Source organism: Ixodes scapularis, unplaced genomic scaffold (assembly GCF_016920785.2).
Source record: "Ixodes scapularis isolate PalLabHiFi unplaced genomic scaffold, ASM1692078v2 PGA_scaffold6__148_contigs__length_123643588, whole genome shotgun sequence".
Lineage (NCBI taxonomy): Eukaryota > Metazoa > Arthropoda > Arachnida > Ixodida > Ixodidae > Ixodes > Ixodes scapularis.
In genome coordinates, this window is record NW_024609881.1 from 56,575,873 (window position 1) to 56,594,229 (window position 18,357).

The window sequence follows — 18,357 nt, forward strand, 5'->3', positions numbered from 1 at the left end:
AAAGCAAGGTGCGCCTGAGGGAAACTTTGTAAACAGTCAGCTGCCTACAACAGGACAGAAGTTTCGCGAGCACCCAAATTGCAATGCACCCCCCTTTAACCTCCCACGGATTGAGCAATGGATCAAGTTGGTGTTGCGGGCAAAGCAAGCTCACCCTTCACACTAATAAGCATATATATTTTACACTGTGCACCAGGTTATCGTGTTTGCACGATTATAACGCACACTTCTTTCGCCAAATTCGGTGCCCAAAACTACATGCACGTTACAATCGAAACCAAAAACCGAAACTCCGATACTCGGTATAAGAAGGCTAGTCCCATTGCCATCGTGACCGTTTGTTTACATTCGCCATTTTGGTACATGTCTCATGCGCATCCCCTCGCGACTATGGACTCGTTGGATCCCAGCACAGCTTTCAAGATGGGAACTCGAGTAATACACAGCTAACAGAGTTCCAACACTACATCTCGCGAGCTCTAGACAAACATAAACAAGTAGACACAATCTTCCTAGGTTTTTGTAAAGCATGTGACACTGTACCACATAAGCTCCTTGAAGGCATTTTAGGGGTCCACAAAGCCCTTCCTCATCAGTTGTTGCATTTTTTTCAGATTGAGAAGAAACATTGCATTTTCGAGCGAGTTTTCGCCTGTGTATGTCAATGAGACAAGTCTACTCCACACTAGTTCTTAGTTATATCCACTTATTAAATTATTATCATAATTACCTGTACCTTTCCCTTCTCCTCACCAAGATTGGGGTCTTCCATCGTCTCCGCCGATCCACAAGGGGTCCGCGAAACATCAATGGTTGAAAACTCCTGTTTTAGAGATTAAACTAGCATCCCTAAATACAAGTCATAATGTGGTAAACTGAATACAAAATTACCTAAACGGTCGCGAGCGGTCTGTTGTTTTAATTGGCAGTAAATCATCACACGTAAGCGTAACCTCAGGTGTGCCGCAGAGCAGTGTTCTTGGCCCGTTGCTGTTTTTAATCTATATAAATGACATTAAAGCACGCATTCAGTCCCCAATTAAAGCTATTTTCTGACGACTATTTATAGAGAGACAAATTCACCACAAGGCTCCTAGGTATGGCTATGTAACCTACAAGTCGTAGCTAACTGGTGCGATCAGTGGAATATGAGCTTAAATATTGGGATGTGTAACCACCTTGCATTCTCAAAGAGTGTTTCCAAGTTTTCAACATAAACAATACACTTTGCAGTGTCTCCCGAGTTTAAATATCTGGGAGTCTTCTTCAACCAGTCACTTAAATGGAATAAACATACAGAATACCCAATAAATAGGGCTAGTAGAATGTCACACTTTATTCGAAGAATTTTGAAGATGTTTCACTTTACTTTCTACATCTTAGATCAATACTGGAGTATGGGTGCGTCATATGGGATCCTTACCAAGATAACCCTGTTGAGCGATTGGAAAAGCTTTAAAATCAAGCAGCACAACTTGTTTTCATTAATTATGATCCATATGCTACTATTTCTGGGATGAAAGCAACACTAGGTTGGGAACCATTAAAGATAGAAGTAAAAAATAAAGGTTGAAATTTTTTCATCAGATTTATTATGACAACACCAGCCTTTCGGAGTCAACCTACGTTTCAGCGCAACGTGACCATCCCAATAAGGTTTTGGATAATTCTCTTAAAAACAATTTCGGAAATTCTTTTTTTTTTTCTTTTTTAACGATCAGACTGGAACATGCTGCCACCTGAACTGGTCGGCATTTTAGGCAGTAATATTTTTTTTCTCGTTTGTGAAACTAAAAGTGAATGTTAACCTCCTGTGTTTTTTTGGTTTTTTTGTGCCCCTGGAATAGTTCCTCAATAGAACTGCCGAGAAGAAGGGGAAGGCCCACCTTCGTACCAGTCCCGCACACTGTTGAAGTAGATGTAGTAGTTCTCCCGGAAGAAGAGCAGACTGAGCCACGAGTCGAACGCATAGATGGGCACTATGAACAGGATGCGCACAATCCAGCGTTGCTCCGACGGAAGTGTGTAGAACCGCAGGTGTTGGTAGATCTGCACAGCGCGCGGAGAATGAGGTACGGCCGTCATAAAGAACAGGCACACTTTCAGACGTTAAAAAAAAAAAAAATAAACCTTTAACATTCAACGGTATGGAACTTTGACGAAATAAGAGGATGCATCTCAAACGTACGTAACTTCAACGGCTTTACCGACACAGTTGAAGATTTAGAAAGAATGCAGAAGACAGGTTTCAGAAAGCGGAAACTGCTTGGTGTGTCCTGTTCTGTTTCAAAGTGCTTTTTACATGTTTTCTAACTACAAATAATAGGTAAACGTCAACAAGGTTTGACCAGAGGAAATTTGAAGACTCCCTCTTTGGGGGAAGAGGGGGGGAGGGGGAGGGGTGATGTTTTTAGTGATGGGGAGAAAATTGGCTTCAAAGAGCGGGAAGAATCATATGTTTATCTTTTTATATTTAGGCTAGGTGGCGCAAGCTACCTAGCCTAATAGTTATTAACATCCATCCAACCTTCATTTATCTATTCATGTTTAGCAAACTGCTCAGCAATTCTGTTACACATGAAATGTTCCGGTGTCGCAGAGCCCGGCGCATATGCTCACGGCGCTCTTCATCGGCTAACCTGACACGTGACATAGAAACTTGATAGCAGTTCCTGGAATCAAAATGCAGGCGCTAGTCGGGTTATAAACCCTGACACTTTTCCACAACCTCCCACACTCACCGAAATGAGCCATCGTCGTCGATAGCGTGACCTTTCCAGCAACCAATCGGCGTCGAGCTTCACGGTCGATTTTTTGGGGCTTCACTAAATCCGGTCCCCACTCAACGAGCCACGGAATGTTTCACATTAAAACGTTTGGGACTGGCCGTCACAACGGAAAAGCTATTTAGGATCCAGTCAGCACAGACGACGGCGTTTCAGCCCCCCGAAATCTCGCTACTACGCCCAGGCGTTTGCCGGACCCGCACTCGCCTGGTGGCAGGTGATGATCAGGGCGGTCCACACAAAGGCCCCCGAGATGGCCTGGGCCCCCGTCGTCTGCAGGAAGGTCGGCGGGAGCTCCTCCAGCACTTGTGTTGCATTCTCCGTCACGTTCATCGACATCAGGAGCGTCGGCAGGCTGGACGTCAACGGCACCGCCGACGACGCGGTCGTGCTTGAGCTGGACGTGCTCATGCCTGCCGTCCGAGAGATTCGTCGGGTCAATTAGTTTTTCCGTACAAATTCAGGCCCTCCGATGAAGGCGTCAAAAATTGACTCGAACGTGCAACTACTCGGATTTCTCAGTTCTCTGGGTCGAACTTGGACTTTTTTTGGGGGGGGGGGGAATTTGGGGCTTCAAAAAGCCGGGAGAAGCCAGAGTGGAGTCGAACTCGACCTTTGTTGGCTACATTCGCCAAACGAGTGTCAAAGTTAGGCTTCACTGCTAGCAGTCTGGCTCTTTTTTTTTTTATTTTTTATTTAAAAATATTAGTTTTTTTTTAGAAGAGACACTATGATAGGAGTGAGCAAAAAAAAAAAAAAAATCAGAAGTAGCAAACACAACGAGCACACCCAACTTTACATGTGTAAAATGCCAAGATAAAGACCAAAATTTACACGAGGTCCACAGTTGAACCTCGATTTTACAAAACCCGATATTACGAGTTTCCCGATTTAACGAACAAATGCGGATTCCCCGCACAGCCTATGCGCAAGGTCTCCCTTCCTTGATTTTACGAAGTACCCCGATTTAACAAAATAATTAGCGGGTTCTGGTGACTGTTAGATCGAGGTTGGACTGTATTAGTCACATAGATCTAGGCACTTCATGAAATCAGACACACATTTTGCCCCAACAGAGCTTTCTGGCAAGGCATTCCACTCTCTTATTGTTCTGGGAAAATAAGAATCTTTAAAACATTCTTTGGTATATTGATATTCTTCCAATGTTCTCGTATGTTCATTTTGCGCAATTCTAGGAGTACAAGGTCTAATTAAACTGTTTGTCCATCAAAATCGTTTCATCTCAAATCATGTAAAACATCTTCAGTCGGATGTTCCGACGCCTCTTCTCCAGTAAGCTGATACCTGCCTTTAAATAAAGTTCTCTGGGTGAATGAAGCTAAGAAGGTCGTTAAAATGGCGTTGCCATTTTAACGACCTTCTTAGTGGCCAAAGTTTCCCAGTGCCAGGGACAGGCTTCACTTCTGGATGCTCTGTTTTTGTGCGGCAACAGAGGGCCCAAATTGTCAAACAAGTGCCAGATTAAGGCTTCACTGCTGTTCCTTTGGTTCGTGCGTGGCATCTCTGGCTTGAGTCTGGCACTTTGGCAGTTATCTGGCAAGCCAAAGAAACGTCATAGATATGCCAAAGAAGAGCACTTCAATACTAACTAATGTCATAAAGCAAGAACCGTATTATGCCCAGGTTTGGACCCTAAGATTGACAAGCTGGAGCCAAGATAGGTGCGTCTATGGCATGCCACCTGGGTACACTTCGTTCCATCAGCCGCAACTTGGCAAAGAGTGAACGCTCCGGCCCCTTCGAGCCAATCGGAGCTCTGACCCCCCCCCCCTCCCCCTCCCCCCCCAAAAAAAAACTAGAAAATATTTAAATTCAAAATTATTAATAAATGCCAAAAAAACAAATGTATTGTACATATCACAGTTAAAAGCGATTTTGATCCACTTATACAAGTTTGGCTATCTCCTCATTAAAAGACAAAATTTATTATAGAAAGCGACATTGTGAAATAACATTGGATCGCTAGTATTGTCTTTTGCAGGTGATGCTAAAGTAAACAACATTTATCATGATGGCTTAATAAAAAGAAAAATTGAAAATCCAATATGTTTACAACACTGTATAGCTAGTTAAGTTTGTTAACCTAGTTTACCGCTAGCCAATTGCAAAACATATTAAGTAGCGACACCTAATGCACCACCTTTTACAGACACACAGGATCCCTTAGTTTTGACCCAATAAATAAATAACAATTACCATAGAATACCGCTCATCTGCCCATTCCACATTAAGCACCCATATCCAAATTTCTAAGATCTGAGAAAATATGCACAGTACATTTATATGTAAAATTGATGACCGGACAAGCGACCATCCCCCATTTTTTTGTGATTATCTCTATATTTTGAGTGGGCACTTACCCGGTATTTTACGGTAAACAAAAATTTTACTGTCTAAATAAAAAAAATTGACTCGAAAAATGAGCAAAAAAAAAACTTTGAAGTACACACCAAATACAGAGAAGTGCAAGGTCCCAGTAATCACTGCTCGGACTCACTGAAGGTGCGAGGCACTTTACGCGGCTGAGAAAATAGGTGCCAAGTCGCCAAAAGGGATCACCAAACAAAGGAAGAAACAAACAAGTCGGTCAATCGAATCGCGAGGAAATAGGCCGCACATCAATCCCAGTAATGGCCCCCGCAGTCGCCCCTGCCCTACAACTTCGGACAACTGTTCCGCAACAAACGTCCGTCCATTGAAGGACTCGCCGCCGAGAACAGCTGGGCCTGTCAGGCGCAGCTGTCACCCCGCACAAAAGACTCCGTCGTCGTCGGTCTTCCCCACGCCCGTCTCTCGCTGGGACGCAGACAGATTTGAGACAAACGCACAACGAGCAAAACGGAACCGCCCCTCCCTTCATGTCCTTTACGACACTTTCGCTTTCCTGAAACGCGCTGAGTCGCCTGAAGCCCTTTCGAGACCTTGGTGCCCGCATTGCGCTTCCTTGGGTGTCACCCGTCACTCAACGATCCAGAAAAAACAAATATGTATCAAAGCTACACGAAGAAAAGTATGAAGTAAGTGGTAGGCTTTTGTAGTTTCAAGAACTCTGCTTTGGAATGGGCTACAAAAGACTACAGCATGCTGAACATACACGCAGTTAGCACGAACATGACTTTGGAGCTGTTTCGCGTTTCGCTCAGGCAGGGTGTCTGACAGGCATCACATTTTACCGCTTGTAGTGGAAGCCTCGAATGAGCATTTCCGCTACTTTGGTTGTCCTGACGACAGACATCCTTTCAATTCTGAGAAAATCTTGATCGCTCGTACATGCAAACTGTGTAACGCTTTGTGCTATCGAAATGGGAGTAGGGACAGCAGGGGTCGCTCAAACTGGGACTGGTAGGTTCCTCTGTCCCAGTACAAGTCGTCTTTCAGACTATTTTTCTGGGTTTCCCTAGTACCCTTTGCTCCCACCTATTAAAAATAAAAAAACTACAGCAGATAGGTCAGATACACCTTGTTGGCGAACTTTCTCCCCCTCAAGTGTCAGCAACAGGCGACAAACGAACAGGCCCATGAACAAGCAATGCCACCGAAGATGGCAGCAATCTCCTATCTCCAAAAGTGCAAGTTTGGCTGGAAAAACCTTTCAGCCTTTCCACTCTGGTGAAGAAGGAAGACCAGCGAGGCTGTACTATGGTGGGAATGAAGTAATGGCCGACCGCAAGTCGGCAAGCCAGAGTGGAAAGGCTGCAAAGGTTGCCGCGATCCGTGAGCGATGGATGGCAAGCAGACAACCGGCAAACACAACACTCTGGACAGCTACCGCCATCAATGAGTGATGGCGGCAACCAGAGTGTTGTGTCAACATTTCAGTGCGGACAGACACGATCCTGGCAAAACTAGCCCTCAACAGGGGGGATTGGTGGCCGAGTGGTCTAGCGCACACCAGCTCGGAGCACGTGGAGCGAAAGCTCGCGCTGCAGAACCCAGGGATCCTGGGTTCGAGCCCCACCCCTGCCCGTTTCGATCTGGATGAGCATCGTACCGGCGTGCGGTCGTGTATCACTACTGCGTGATGCACGTTAAAGACCCCAGGCTGGCGGCTGTACCGCACTGGCTAAATCTCTCATCTACAGCTGGGAGACTCGTCGCCCCTGTGAGGCAGACCAAGTTCTAGGCTGTATAAACACACACACAACCTATTTTTTTTTTTTAGCCCTCAACAGCTCCCCTGTAAAAAAAGTCCCCGAGCGGTGTTGGTAAATTGCTCGTATAACGGGAACGAGGCCGCTATATCTGCTGCGCTCGTCAAACACCAAGCAAAGAACATTTCCCTTCGGTCACTGCGACAGACCCAGTTTTCGATTTCTTTGAGATGCCCGCCTTGCTCCTTTCCTTCCAGAGAATCTGAGAGGCAGCGCCAAAAATCCTGAATGACGATGAGACATCCCAATTTGCATATTGCATAAATGAGGTTCCAATCCGTACGTATTTTCTGGTTTAGATTCTATATGCGAGATCAAAGACGAAAGAAAGAGCTAAGCAGTTTTGGGAAAGCTTTTTGGGAGCAGCAACATAAGTGGCAGCCTGGAGGTCTTAAACATATGCGCACAGGCTGATGACAAATGAGAAAAGCGCCAGCTCGACAGAAACAAAACACTTTTTTTTATTTTATCTCTCCGTTTTTTAGGAAAATATTTGTAGTATTTTTTTTTATTATTTAATACGCTTTGTTCGAGAATAAGGACAGAACAGCACGATGCGGTGGTAGAAACACTTTGGGGAGCGGAAAATCAAACAACACCTTGCAAGGCTTTCAAACATATGCAGACAAGCTGATGATAAAGGACAAAAGCACAAGCTCGGAAGAAACATGACACGCGCGAAATTCACAAGAAAAAAATTGGTGCAAGAATTTCGTTGAAGATGATCCTATTTTCAATGTTGGAAATGGGGGTGCCTATTGGAGTAGATATGTCACATTACCTCACAAGATAGAAATATCTGCATCAAACCTTGCTTTGAACCAAACTTGAGGTCTAGAGCCTGCACATAAAACAACCTCCCCCCACTGAAAAGAAGATAGATACACTATATCCGAGAACGACCACACCCAGTACACCACCATTAATAATTCTAAACATTCCTCGTGCGCTGCAACCTTCGGTGTCCCTCAGGACAGTGTACTTGGGCCCTTCCTCTTTTTAATGTGTAACTTTTGTGCTCATGAATGTCATTAATTAATTAATGACATTCATGAGCACATCTCATCATCAGTTTGTTGGTTTGCAGATGACTGCATAATTTACAGGCCCCTTCTATCGCCCGAAAATCACCATACCTTGCAAACAGACATTTCGCAAGTTATTCAATGGTGCAGTAAACGGCAGATGACCCTAAATTTTGACAAATGCAAACTCTTTTCGTTTTCTCGTTGCGCTCTTCTTCAACCTTTTTCTTACCACCTTGGCACCTCGCCTATCCAGCGTTAGAAGTTCATATAAATATCTCGGCATTCATTTAATATCTGACCTTTCATAGACAACTCGCATCAATAATGTGTGAGGTGTGAGTAAAATTTTAGGACTGGTTCTATAGTGTAAAAAGAGAGGGCAGTGTTGTATCTAGGAGACCATTTTAATCACAACAGGCAGCACAGTGATGCGCACACAGCAGTTGGAAAAAAAGACCCCCATGTCTCGTTATACCAAAGGGTGTCACCCTGTGAGCATTTGGAGCTGTGCTACACAAGTTTTTGTGACCACATGCCATAGCACAATGGCAATCTATTCCTACACTGCAAACCAAAGCGAAAGCAAACAACAATTTTTTAACGTTAAACTTGGCAAATATAATACAGACACCTCTCAAATGATTTAGGATTATGTCAAAAAGCAGTGAGGTATGTGAGGTGTTTTGAGTGGTACCTGCACCTCAAGAATGGCAGAACGTCACTGAAGTCAAGGAGAGGTCGGATAAGGTCGCCCTACCGCATATCTGCAAAGTTCAGAGAAACCAAATCTGGAAGACTTTCTAGGGAGGGGGGAGGGGATTTAAAAGAAATATTAACAATGAATTTACATGAAGGTAATGTCATTACATTTGTATTGCACTACTCATACTAGCGAGATACAGCTTGGCCTCACTATCATTGCTGCCGTCTGTTGCTACGAGAAAAACTCCTCTTTTAAGTGCGGGAGAGGGGGGAGGGGGGGGGTATTTTGCATTTTTCAGGAAATTGTTCTATGAATTGTATAACTGTAAGAAATGGTCGAAATTTGGGTTTGATTGACGATTGATTATTAAGTGTTTAATGGCGCAAAAAGCAACATAGGCCATGCTGCGCCAAAGAAACGGTTAAAAGAGTCTATGGTAAAAGAAAGGAATTACAGTAAAACCTCATTATAACAAAGTTGAAGGAGCGGTCGTAATTATTTCGTTATAACCATTAGTTGGTTATAGCCAATGTTCATTTCTTCCCACTATTAGCAAGCAAGGGGAATTATGATTGCTTTGTTATATCCATTAGTTTGTTATATGCCGTTTTGTTATAACGAGGTTTTACTGTACTATGCAGAAGATTTATAACTGGTTCAGGTAGCCCGTTTTTTTAAGAAAATCTAAAATGTGATGAAAGGAAACTAAAGGTTCATTTCCCAGCAAGAAGGCTGGATGAAATGGTAGAAATCCGGAAAGTGAAGGGAAACTTGTTTGACGTTCTTGATCGAAGAATTTGCAGTGCCAAAGAATGTGCAATATAGTTAGCAATTCACCACAATGCTCGCAGAATGGCGTGTCCTCCCCACAGAGAAGATGTCGATGGGTCACACGTGAATGCCCAATTCTCAAATGATACATTAAAACTTCATGGCGACGGTCTCTATGGTGCAAGCTCTCCCATACCCCCAAACGTGGTTTGACAACATGCAGCTTATTATCTATTTCTTTATCCCAATCTAGCTGCCAGGCGTTATAAATTGCTCTTTTGAGAACTGGTATAAAATCTTCTTGAGGCAGCCCAACGGGTGTTTCCAGAGCATCCCTAACAGAGGCTGCTAGCCTATCCGCCTTTTCATTACCTGAAATTCCCACATGGCTTGGTACCCAGCACAGCTTGATAATGTATCCCATTTGGGAGGCCAGGTTTAACTCTACACGTACTTGTTGCACAAGCCGATTCTTAGAATCACTGAGAGAACAGAGAGAGAGGAGAGCGCTCTGGGGGTCCACAAACAAAATAGCTTTCCTGATATTGTTGCCTAATATATATTCAATAACCATGAGCACACCATAAAGTTCTGTTGTAAAAATGCTGGCAACAGAGTCAAGCCGTCGAGCTTTCTCAAAATGTTCTAAATATACAGCCGAACCGACAAAGCGTGGAGTTTTTGCACCATCAGTGAAGAATTGTGCATAGTCTTGATACTTAGCTTGCAAGGTCATAAACTCTTGCTGAAGAACTAGTGGCGCAACAGATTGTTTATTGTATTTTGCCAGCGACCAGTCACAGGTATAGTGCACCGCCTTCCAAGGAGCAATGCTTCGAACTCTCGTCATCAAGCTACACTCAGGAAAGTCAAGCTGCAGGGATGCAGACATACTTTGAATGCGGAGGCTCAAATTTGCCAAGTTTGACGCAGAATTGATGTTCGCTCTGGTCTGCAGCCTATGGTGAAATCACCATTGTGCCTGCGCACAAGGTCAGAAAGGCTGGTGTGGCGTGGCTCTAAATGTTCCTTTTTCCAAGTGCTGCCCTCTCTTTTTTAAGCTACGAAATCAGTCCCGGAGCTTTTTGGTCCCCGCTCGTAGTAGCAAATGCAAGCAGTACCCTCGGCTTTTTGTGCCGAAACCCGAAACCCGCCACACCAGAGATAAAATGACTAGCATACTTAAGTTTAGTTCGGTGTAAGTTTGCATCTGCTTCTTCTGTACGGTACCCCTGGCAACGTTACCTAGTTATAAACCATGAATCCATCCAAAACATAGCTCTAGCTGTGCTTCATTTTTTCTGATTACTTACCATGCACAAGCATATCTGGATTGTACGAAACTGCCAACCTTCACACACACACAGAGTGTCCCTTCTCTCTCCTTAACTATCTTCAGAATAACATGCCTTTTTGTGGATCGCTGCTTTTACCCTCGTGCAAGATTTTCCCCCACTTTGACCACTCCCTTCAGCTGCGGCATATTTTTTTCGGCAACTGCTTCGTACAGCAATTCAACTTTACCCTTGGCCATCGACGATTGGAACATGCTACCAAACGACATTGTTACCATAACTGACACACACAAATTTGCTGCCTCTGTGACCAGTTTCATTTCTGCTTTATCCAATTCTTTTTTCTACTGAGTTAAAACTGTGTGCAAAAATGTTTGGTTAAAAAAAAAAAAAAACGTACCACTCCCTGGTGTAATGCTCGCAAGGGCCTTCAAGGACAATAAATGATGATGATGATGATATTCTTGTACGGGCAAAATTTACAAAAGAGCTCAGCCTACAGTTTGTTGCAACGCAAAAAATGCGGGACAGGCTTTTCCCAGAAAGCCCTCGCCGCTTTCCACTTTAGCAGAGCGAACACTGGAGAGGAGGAAACTGCCAATCAAGGCGAGCAGAAAGCTCTGCAGATATATCTAGATGCGCAGTTATGAAAAGTGGCACTGACACACAGAACATAATAACCGTGTCAGTTGTTACGTGTGTTTCTAAAAAAAAAAAAAAAAAAAAAAAAGGAAAATTTATTGATTTGTTACTTTGAACAAACCAGGTCAGTAGATGTAACACCAACTTAGACCTGACCTCGAGTATGAACGTATCTAAGAAGCAAACGTTCAGAGAAATGTTAATGAACTTTTCCTCACATCCGCTAGCTCACCGAAAGGCCGAGGTTTATCTTGATGAACGATACCGCACGCCCGAGCCAAGATATGTGTTTCGGCGTCACCGATAAGGCCGGAATGCCCCCGGCCAGTCCCGTTGCAGCAAAGCTAGGCGGCAGAAAAAGATTAGCGGGACGCTACGTCAAAAGGAAATGAAAAACATGGCGCTGGGACCGTGACGAACTAAGTGACGTAACAACAAAAGCAAGCGAGCCACGGTGGGAGCAGGCGTGCAAACACCTGTCAGAAGAGTGGACGGACAGAATGACTGATCAGTCGGTTATTGTGCTCCGCAAGGCCGCGGCGAAGGCCGATGGACGTGAAGGGCAATGCTGCCGAATAAACAGATTGAAAGGGTCATCACAGGCTGCAGCAAATCTGGCACAGAGCAAGAAAACTTTATTGGGGACACTTACATTTTTACATTAACTAATAAGAGCTCAAAATTAACTCTCCATGATCATAGAGCTTGGGATGGGTGCAAGGTTTTGTTTATATTCCCTAGGGCTTGCAAAGAAACAAGACATAGATGAGGCTGAAGTGCAAGTGTAACAGAACTAAAACAATGTTTGGTAAGTTGCTGGCTTGTCATCACCTTTTAATTGGAGGTAACCTTTACTTTTACAACCTGCTGAGGCAGCACTTAGTTCTGGTAGTTTACAGTGCATACTTCCTCCTCGCATTAATCATCATGCATTTTTTTTTTTTTTTTTCAGTTTAAGGTTTTTAAGTTTTTTTATCTTTATTCTTATATTCAGATTACCTTGGATTGCCCGAAGGCATTACAGCAGGGGGTTACAGTTTTGCAAGAAACAAGTCTTCATTGGCAGAGCACACTTGCTCTTCAGAGAGCGAGCCTCTTCCACTGTACAATAGTTTTAACAAAAAAACAAGTTCATATATTATAATGTTTCGAAACGCCCACCCGAAAAAAAGCGATATATGGTGAAAAACATGGGGTAGGCTATCTTTGGGGATGCCAAAGCAAAGCTTCATCAAAAATGAATGAAACACCAGGACACTGCAAATTTGCGTTTCACTATGCGATAAACATGCGGGAATTCGGTACAAACTCCTGTGTCACGGGAAAGGATACCGCAGGTTGCGGACGCAGTGTGTTTTACCGTGCCAAGGACCCACGGAAACCAGACGAGAACTCGCATCTCACGGGAATGAATACCGCAAATCGCAGACGCAGCAGATTCAAGTTTGATGGTGCAATAAACACGCGGGAACCCCTACAAACCTGCCTGTCACGGGAACTGATGTCGTGCGCGCAGATCGAGGACAGAAACGCGGGAATTCGCTCCAACTCTTATGTCACGGGAATACTAATTGGGGTTGTGTGGATATTCATACAGCGTGTAGTTGGTCAGCCTTTTCAAAGTTGCGATGAGTCACTCGCTGTAGATGAGCCATTTAGCCAGTAGAGTACAACTGCTAGCCTGGGGTCTCTAACTTGCACCATCCAGTAGTGATACACAACTGCACGCTGGTACGATGCTCATCCAGATCGAAACGGGCAGGGGTGGGGACTGAACCCAGGATCCCTGGGTTCTACAAGAGTGAGCTTTCGCTCCACGTGCTCCGAGCTGGTGTGCGCTAGCCCGCTCGGCCAACGATCCCCCTATGTCACGGGAATGAATACTTCAGATCGCAGATGCAGCAGAATCATATTTCATGATGCAATATACATATAGAAAGAACTCGCATGTTACGGGAATAGATATCACACGCACAGGTCGCGAACGAAAACGTGGGAATCCGAACTCTCAAGTCACGGGAACGGATGAACGGATACCGCAGATTGCGGAGGCAGCAGATTCGCATTTCAGAATGCAATATACACGCGGGAACAACTCGCATGTTACGGGAGCCGATATCACACACGCAGATTGCGGACAAAAAGGCGGGAACCCGCTATGAACTCGCTTGTCAGAGGTACCGGTACAGCAGATCGCACTGTTGATCCGGTTCCATCCAACGGGAATGCTTCAGCGATGTTTCGGCATTTTTATGTTTCAAATATTTAGCCAGAAAAACGGGATGGGTGATTTCTCGGGGGCGGGCATTCTCTCTGAACTTTACATAAATGTTTGTTCTGGCATGGCATTCTCTGACCTGAAAAACAGGATCATTCCGATGAGAAACATAATATGGTTCTTTCAGACAAAGTACCCATTGATTCCTGTTTTGTTATTAAATATTAAAAATAACTTTACTAGCAATTTTGTTTGTTTAGAAAACAGCGATTCCCAATTCTCTTTTTTTTTTTATATATGACACTGTTTTTCCGTTTGTACCGCCCCAAGACAAACCGAGCAGCTCTATTCTGTATTGTTGTCCAGTTTATCAATCTGTTCTTAGTACAGGGCCCCAAACGACGGCACAGGCATATTTTGAAATCGGCCTGCCACATGTTAGATGTGGCAGTACTTTTTAAAGCAGTTCCTGGTCACTTTAGATTGCACCGAATAAAGTTCAGCGCCCTACCGGCTTCAACAATCACATCTACGTTAGCATTCCATGAACAATCACTTCAATCAGTGAATAAAACAATACCTAAATACTTTTATGTAGGTTGGTTGCTTACTTGATTATTACTTATATAACACTGATTTTCAAGATTCTTTTTTCTTCGTAGAACATAGTTGTACACATTTTTGGGGGGGATTCAAACTAATTTTACACTCAAAACACCAAGTATGAATATGGTCTAAGCCCTTCTGTAACTCAGCGACATCATTCTCACTCTTAATTTTTCTATACAGAACGCAATCAATGGCGACCAACTTCCTGCACGAAGAGACAGCTAGTGAGATACCCACTGTCTGACACATGAGTGAACTGGAAAAGTCAGTTTTGAGACATCAGACCCAGCCAAAACAATTAGATGTTCCAGACCATGCTAATTAGTTTGTTCATCATTAGCCACTTTCACCTCGGCAATTTCGTGAGATAAAAACATACAAATAGCCATGCGGGAGATCGTGTTTACAGCTTGCGGGCAACTAGGTTATTACACAGATGACTGGAACTAGTGAGCCAAAAAAGCCCCTTTCGGAAGCCAGACTGTTTAGCAGACTGGGGTGAAGTGTGGAAGCTGCTGTTTAGTCTACAGCCCAGGAAGTGGAGTCAACACAGACAGGGTTTATGTGGCAATTCAGACCACAAGTGAGTGTCGAGTGTCGCTGCTTTGGATGACTCTGCACGCCATGATTTATAGAAGCTATAATTTTTTTTTTCCTTTCAATAGATATAAATTTGCAAGCCGGAAACGCCCATTTAACATGGTGGTTGCGATATGGACATAAGAAGGCCGCAGGATGCTGACAAAATGTTAATAAACAAAGTGTACATTTCAATGTACTGCTCTCACCATTCTGCTCCAACGTGAAGCATTCGTACAGGCCAAACAGATTGCTTTATAGGTATGCAGTACCTCGCAAATGCTGTCATATTCACTGCTTCTCTCCCATTGACCCAATTTTTTTTTTTTTAAACGAGTTCAAGTGTATTTTTCTGGCGACGACCCATTTTAAACATCCAGACATGCAACATCTTTAACACATAACAATCCGGTGTACAGAGAGTAAAGTATCCACGAAAAGTAGTAGTTCACATTGGTTTAACATTTAAAATTTGTGGTATGCAACGAAGGCAGGACAACAAAACACTGTGCGTATCCGCACTGCCACGTGCCCGTTCTGCTTCCTTTGTGTTTCGAACTCTAAATGGTGATGGATAAGGGATTGTGCCGCTCCCAGGATGTACGAAGCATACGATTCGACCTGAGCGTACATCGGCACGACCCAATTCCCCGCACTGCACGGCACAAGGTCAGGTCTCAGAGGCCTTGTGGGATTTTCCAGAAAGGTCTATAACTTCTACATGCTTTGCTGCAAACAGCTTTGACACAGTTTACACTTAAGATTGGCCTACCGGATAACAGCCATGGTAACATATCCTATAAAAAAAAAAAAAAACACCAGTCAGCATGCCAGTCTGGCAGATAAAAACAAGAGAAAATTTGTTGCATTGAGACACCTGTAGTGAAACACTTGTATATTGCCACAAGTGTTTCAATGCAACATCTTTTCTTTTCTCTATCAGACTGGCATGCTGACAGTGGCGTTTTTCATTGCACGATACATTGCCTGACCTAAATTTGTTTTAGGTACTAAACCGGTCAGAAAAGTTGCAATCCGTCATTTGCTTTTACAAAAGAAAAAAAAAAAAAAAAAACAGACAAAAGGGGCGCAGAAGGCTCTGGCTTTGACGGAGCACTAGCACCCCAAGACATGCTAGATGTCTTGGCGTGCCAACGACTAACCGACGACTTCGTTCACAACTTAGCAGACGCTTCAGCCTGTTAGCCTCCTCAAAAGGAGTCTGCTTAAAAAAAAGTGAGGGGCCATTTTTGTTTTCCACTTCCCATTATCGCCTACAGAAATTTCCGATCAGGCACCCTTTCTTCTTACGAGTAACAATACCACAAACAAAATTCTTCAACACATTGCTTGAATCAAGGATCGAGATTGTATCTTGGATTCTTTGTTTATAACTTCAATTCCTTGTTTACGGGGCTTATTTTTCTCCGAATTCCCGGGTGTTTTTATGGGTTTATTTTTGTCCAGACATTCGGCGTTTTTTGGTGTAAATTTTTGGTGTCTAGCAAAAGACCTCCAGAAAACGTAAGCACCACCCGAAAACATGATAAAAAAAAAAGTTCCAGCACCGATATAAGAAGGAAACAAGACGAGGTGGGGTTCTTAAAAAACAAGCAGCTTCGTGTACAGTCCAGTGGGAGTTATTTTAAAGCTTGGGTTAGCTTCGATTCAGGATATTTTCGGTTTCCCCCCGATTTTTATCAAACCGGCTCAAAGGGTTATTCTTTGCAGTGTATCAGCATATACCAAAAACACAAAATCATACCCATCATTACAGAAAGACTTACAACCAAGGCCTAAATCTCAGGGACCCAACACTTCGAGGCCTACTTGGCTTTTTTTTCGGGGGTGACTATGGCTGTGGTCGTTGAACAGTAGTATTTTTCGTCTTTCTCTTTTATGGTGCCATTCTTTCTCTCTGTGTAGGTGATGTGGCAAAGCCCGATGACGTAGGCAGACAAACCACTTAGTATATTTTTGGCAGTTTGAATGTGCCAGGATTCCAATAAAATTCCCTGTCAGGGGTTACCGCCGAATTCAGAAACCTCACTCAAACTACACTCAAACTGAAGGGCCCCTCCACTTCCTCGAGGAAGGCGTGAGGGCCGGCGCTGGCCAATCGCGACGGCGGATCCGTCCTCGCGATTGGCCAGCGCCGGCCCTCGCGCCTTCCTCGAGGAAGTGGAGGGGCCCTTCAGTTTGAGTGTAGTTTGAGTGAGGTTTCTGAATTCGGCGGTTAGTCTCGACGTCGGTGATGCAGGTGTCCTTAAAGTCGATACAGTGGTCCCTGACGTCGCAGTGTTCAGTAACCGTGCTGCACACGCGAACAAAATTGTGAACATTGTTTCGGTGCTGGTGGATCCTCCCCTCGAAGTTCTTGGTTTTGCCGATGAATGCGGCTGGACAATCCTTGTAGGGAACCCTATACACATCTTGTGCTCTCTCCCTCTTTAGAGGGGCTAGGTTTTGGCCACGTCATGAGCTGCCCAAGTGTTAATATTTGCTTGCGGGCCATCTAACAGACACTGTCAGATCCAAAAAGATAATAAAAAAAGAAAGAAAAGAAACAGAGTCTGCATTTCTTAAACTCCAAGTCACCAACGAGAGAAAAGAAAGCAAAACCCAAGCGTCCTACAGCTTGCCTAGTTCACCATTTGGAGAAGACTTGCACTAAACAAATTAAATTTTCTCGTTAAACAAGTTCAACTTGCACGACGACCGGAAAAGGGGAACTTGGATCTCGGAGGCCAATAAAACAATCTCGACCGCATTCCAGACGCCTCGGGCGGCTTCGAAATAAACCTCGACGAGGCTGGGGCTATCTAGCACGCTGCGCATTATCGGAAAGTGGTCCCGTCGGCGCGAGGACTATTTTAGGAGCGCAGGCGTTCCGAGCGTCGTCTCGGCTTAAAAACTACATTACACTGGATTAGAACGCGCGCAGACTGCTTCGAAGCGACGCAGAGCTCGAACTACACGCGCTGTCACGCTCAGAGAAGCGCGGGGCTCAAAATCGCCCTAAAATCGCTCGCGCGGTGGCGCGAGTTGCGATTTTCGCCAAACACGTATTTCACTCGTCCCCACGGCATAAGTAAATTTGAGAGGCGAACTTGAACCGAATCAAAAGCTAAACAACACAAAACAAAGATTTCCATCATACGACCCAGACCGGCAACGGTAGTGCCCCAACGTCCGACGCTGGAATCTTCGAGCCTCGAGGGCTGTCACGAGCGACATCCAAATTTTGCTGTGTTGCCTGAAGATGTGAAAGGAAATTGTGTTGCTTCTATGTTTAGACAGCCTTGATGCTAGTACCGCTCAACGGGTGACTTGTAGAGAACAAGACGCCTCCGTCATAACCCGCCCCGTCGCTCGCGCTTTTTTTTTTTTTTTTTTTTTTTTTGCCGAAAGTTGGCTTTGTACCGAACGTGACACCTCAAACCAAGACGCTCAAACGCGTGTGTCGTGCGAGCCCAAGTCACGATGTGAGCGATTCTTCACGACCCCGCAAAAGAATTCCGTGTTGACAGCGACAAGGGGGGCGGACACAGAAG

The 18,357-nt window shown here is 44.4% G+C and overlaps 1 protein-coding gene across 1 annotated transcript in view; it reads right to left on the reverse strand.

Moving 5' to 3' along the window:
- The window catches only part of LOC8043263 (transmembrane protein 184B), a 32,880-nt gene that overhangs the window by 13,676 nt on the left and 847 nt on the right, over window positions 1-18,357 (reverse strand). Inside the window, exons 2-3 of the mRNA XM_002416160.5 lie at window positions 2,994-3,199; window positions 1,887-2,049 (exon numbers count right to left, since the gene is read on the reverse strand). Coding sequence (XP_002416205.2) covers window positions 1,887-2,049; window positions 2,994-3,197 — 367 coding nt within the window. The 5' untranslated portion in view covers window positions 3,198-3,199. The remainder of the gene's footprint in view (window positions 1-1,886; window positions 2,050-2,993; window positions 3,200-18,357) is intronic.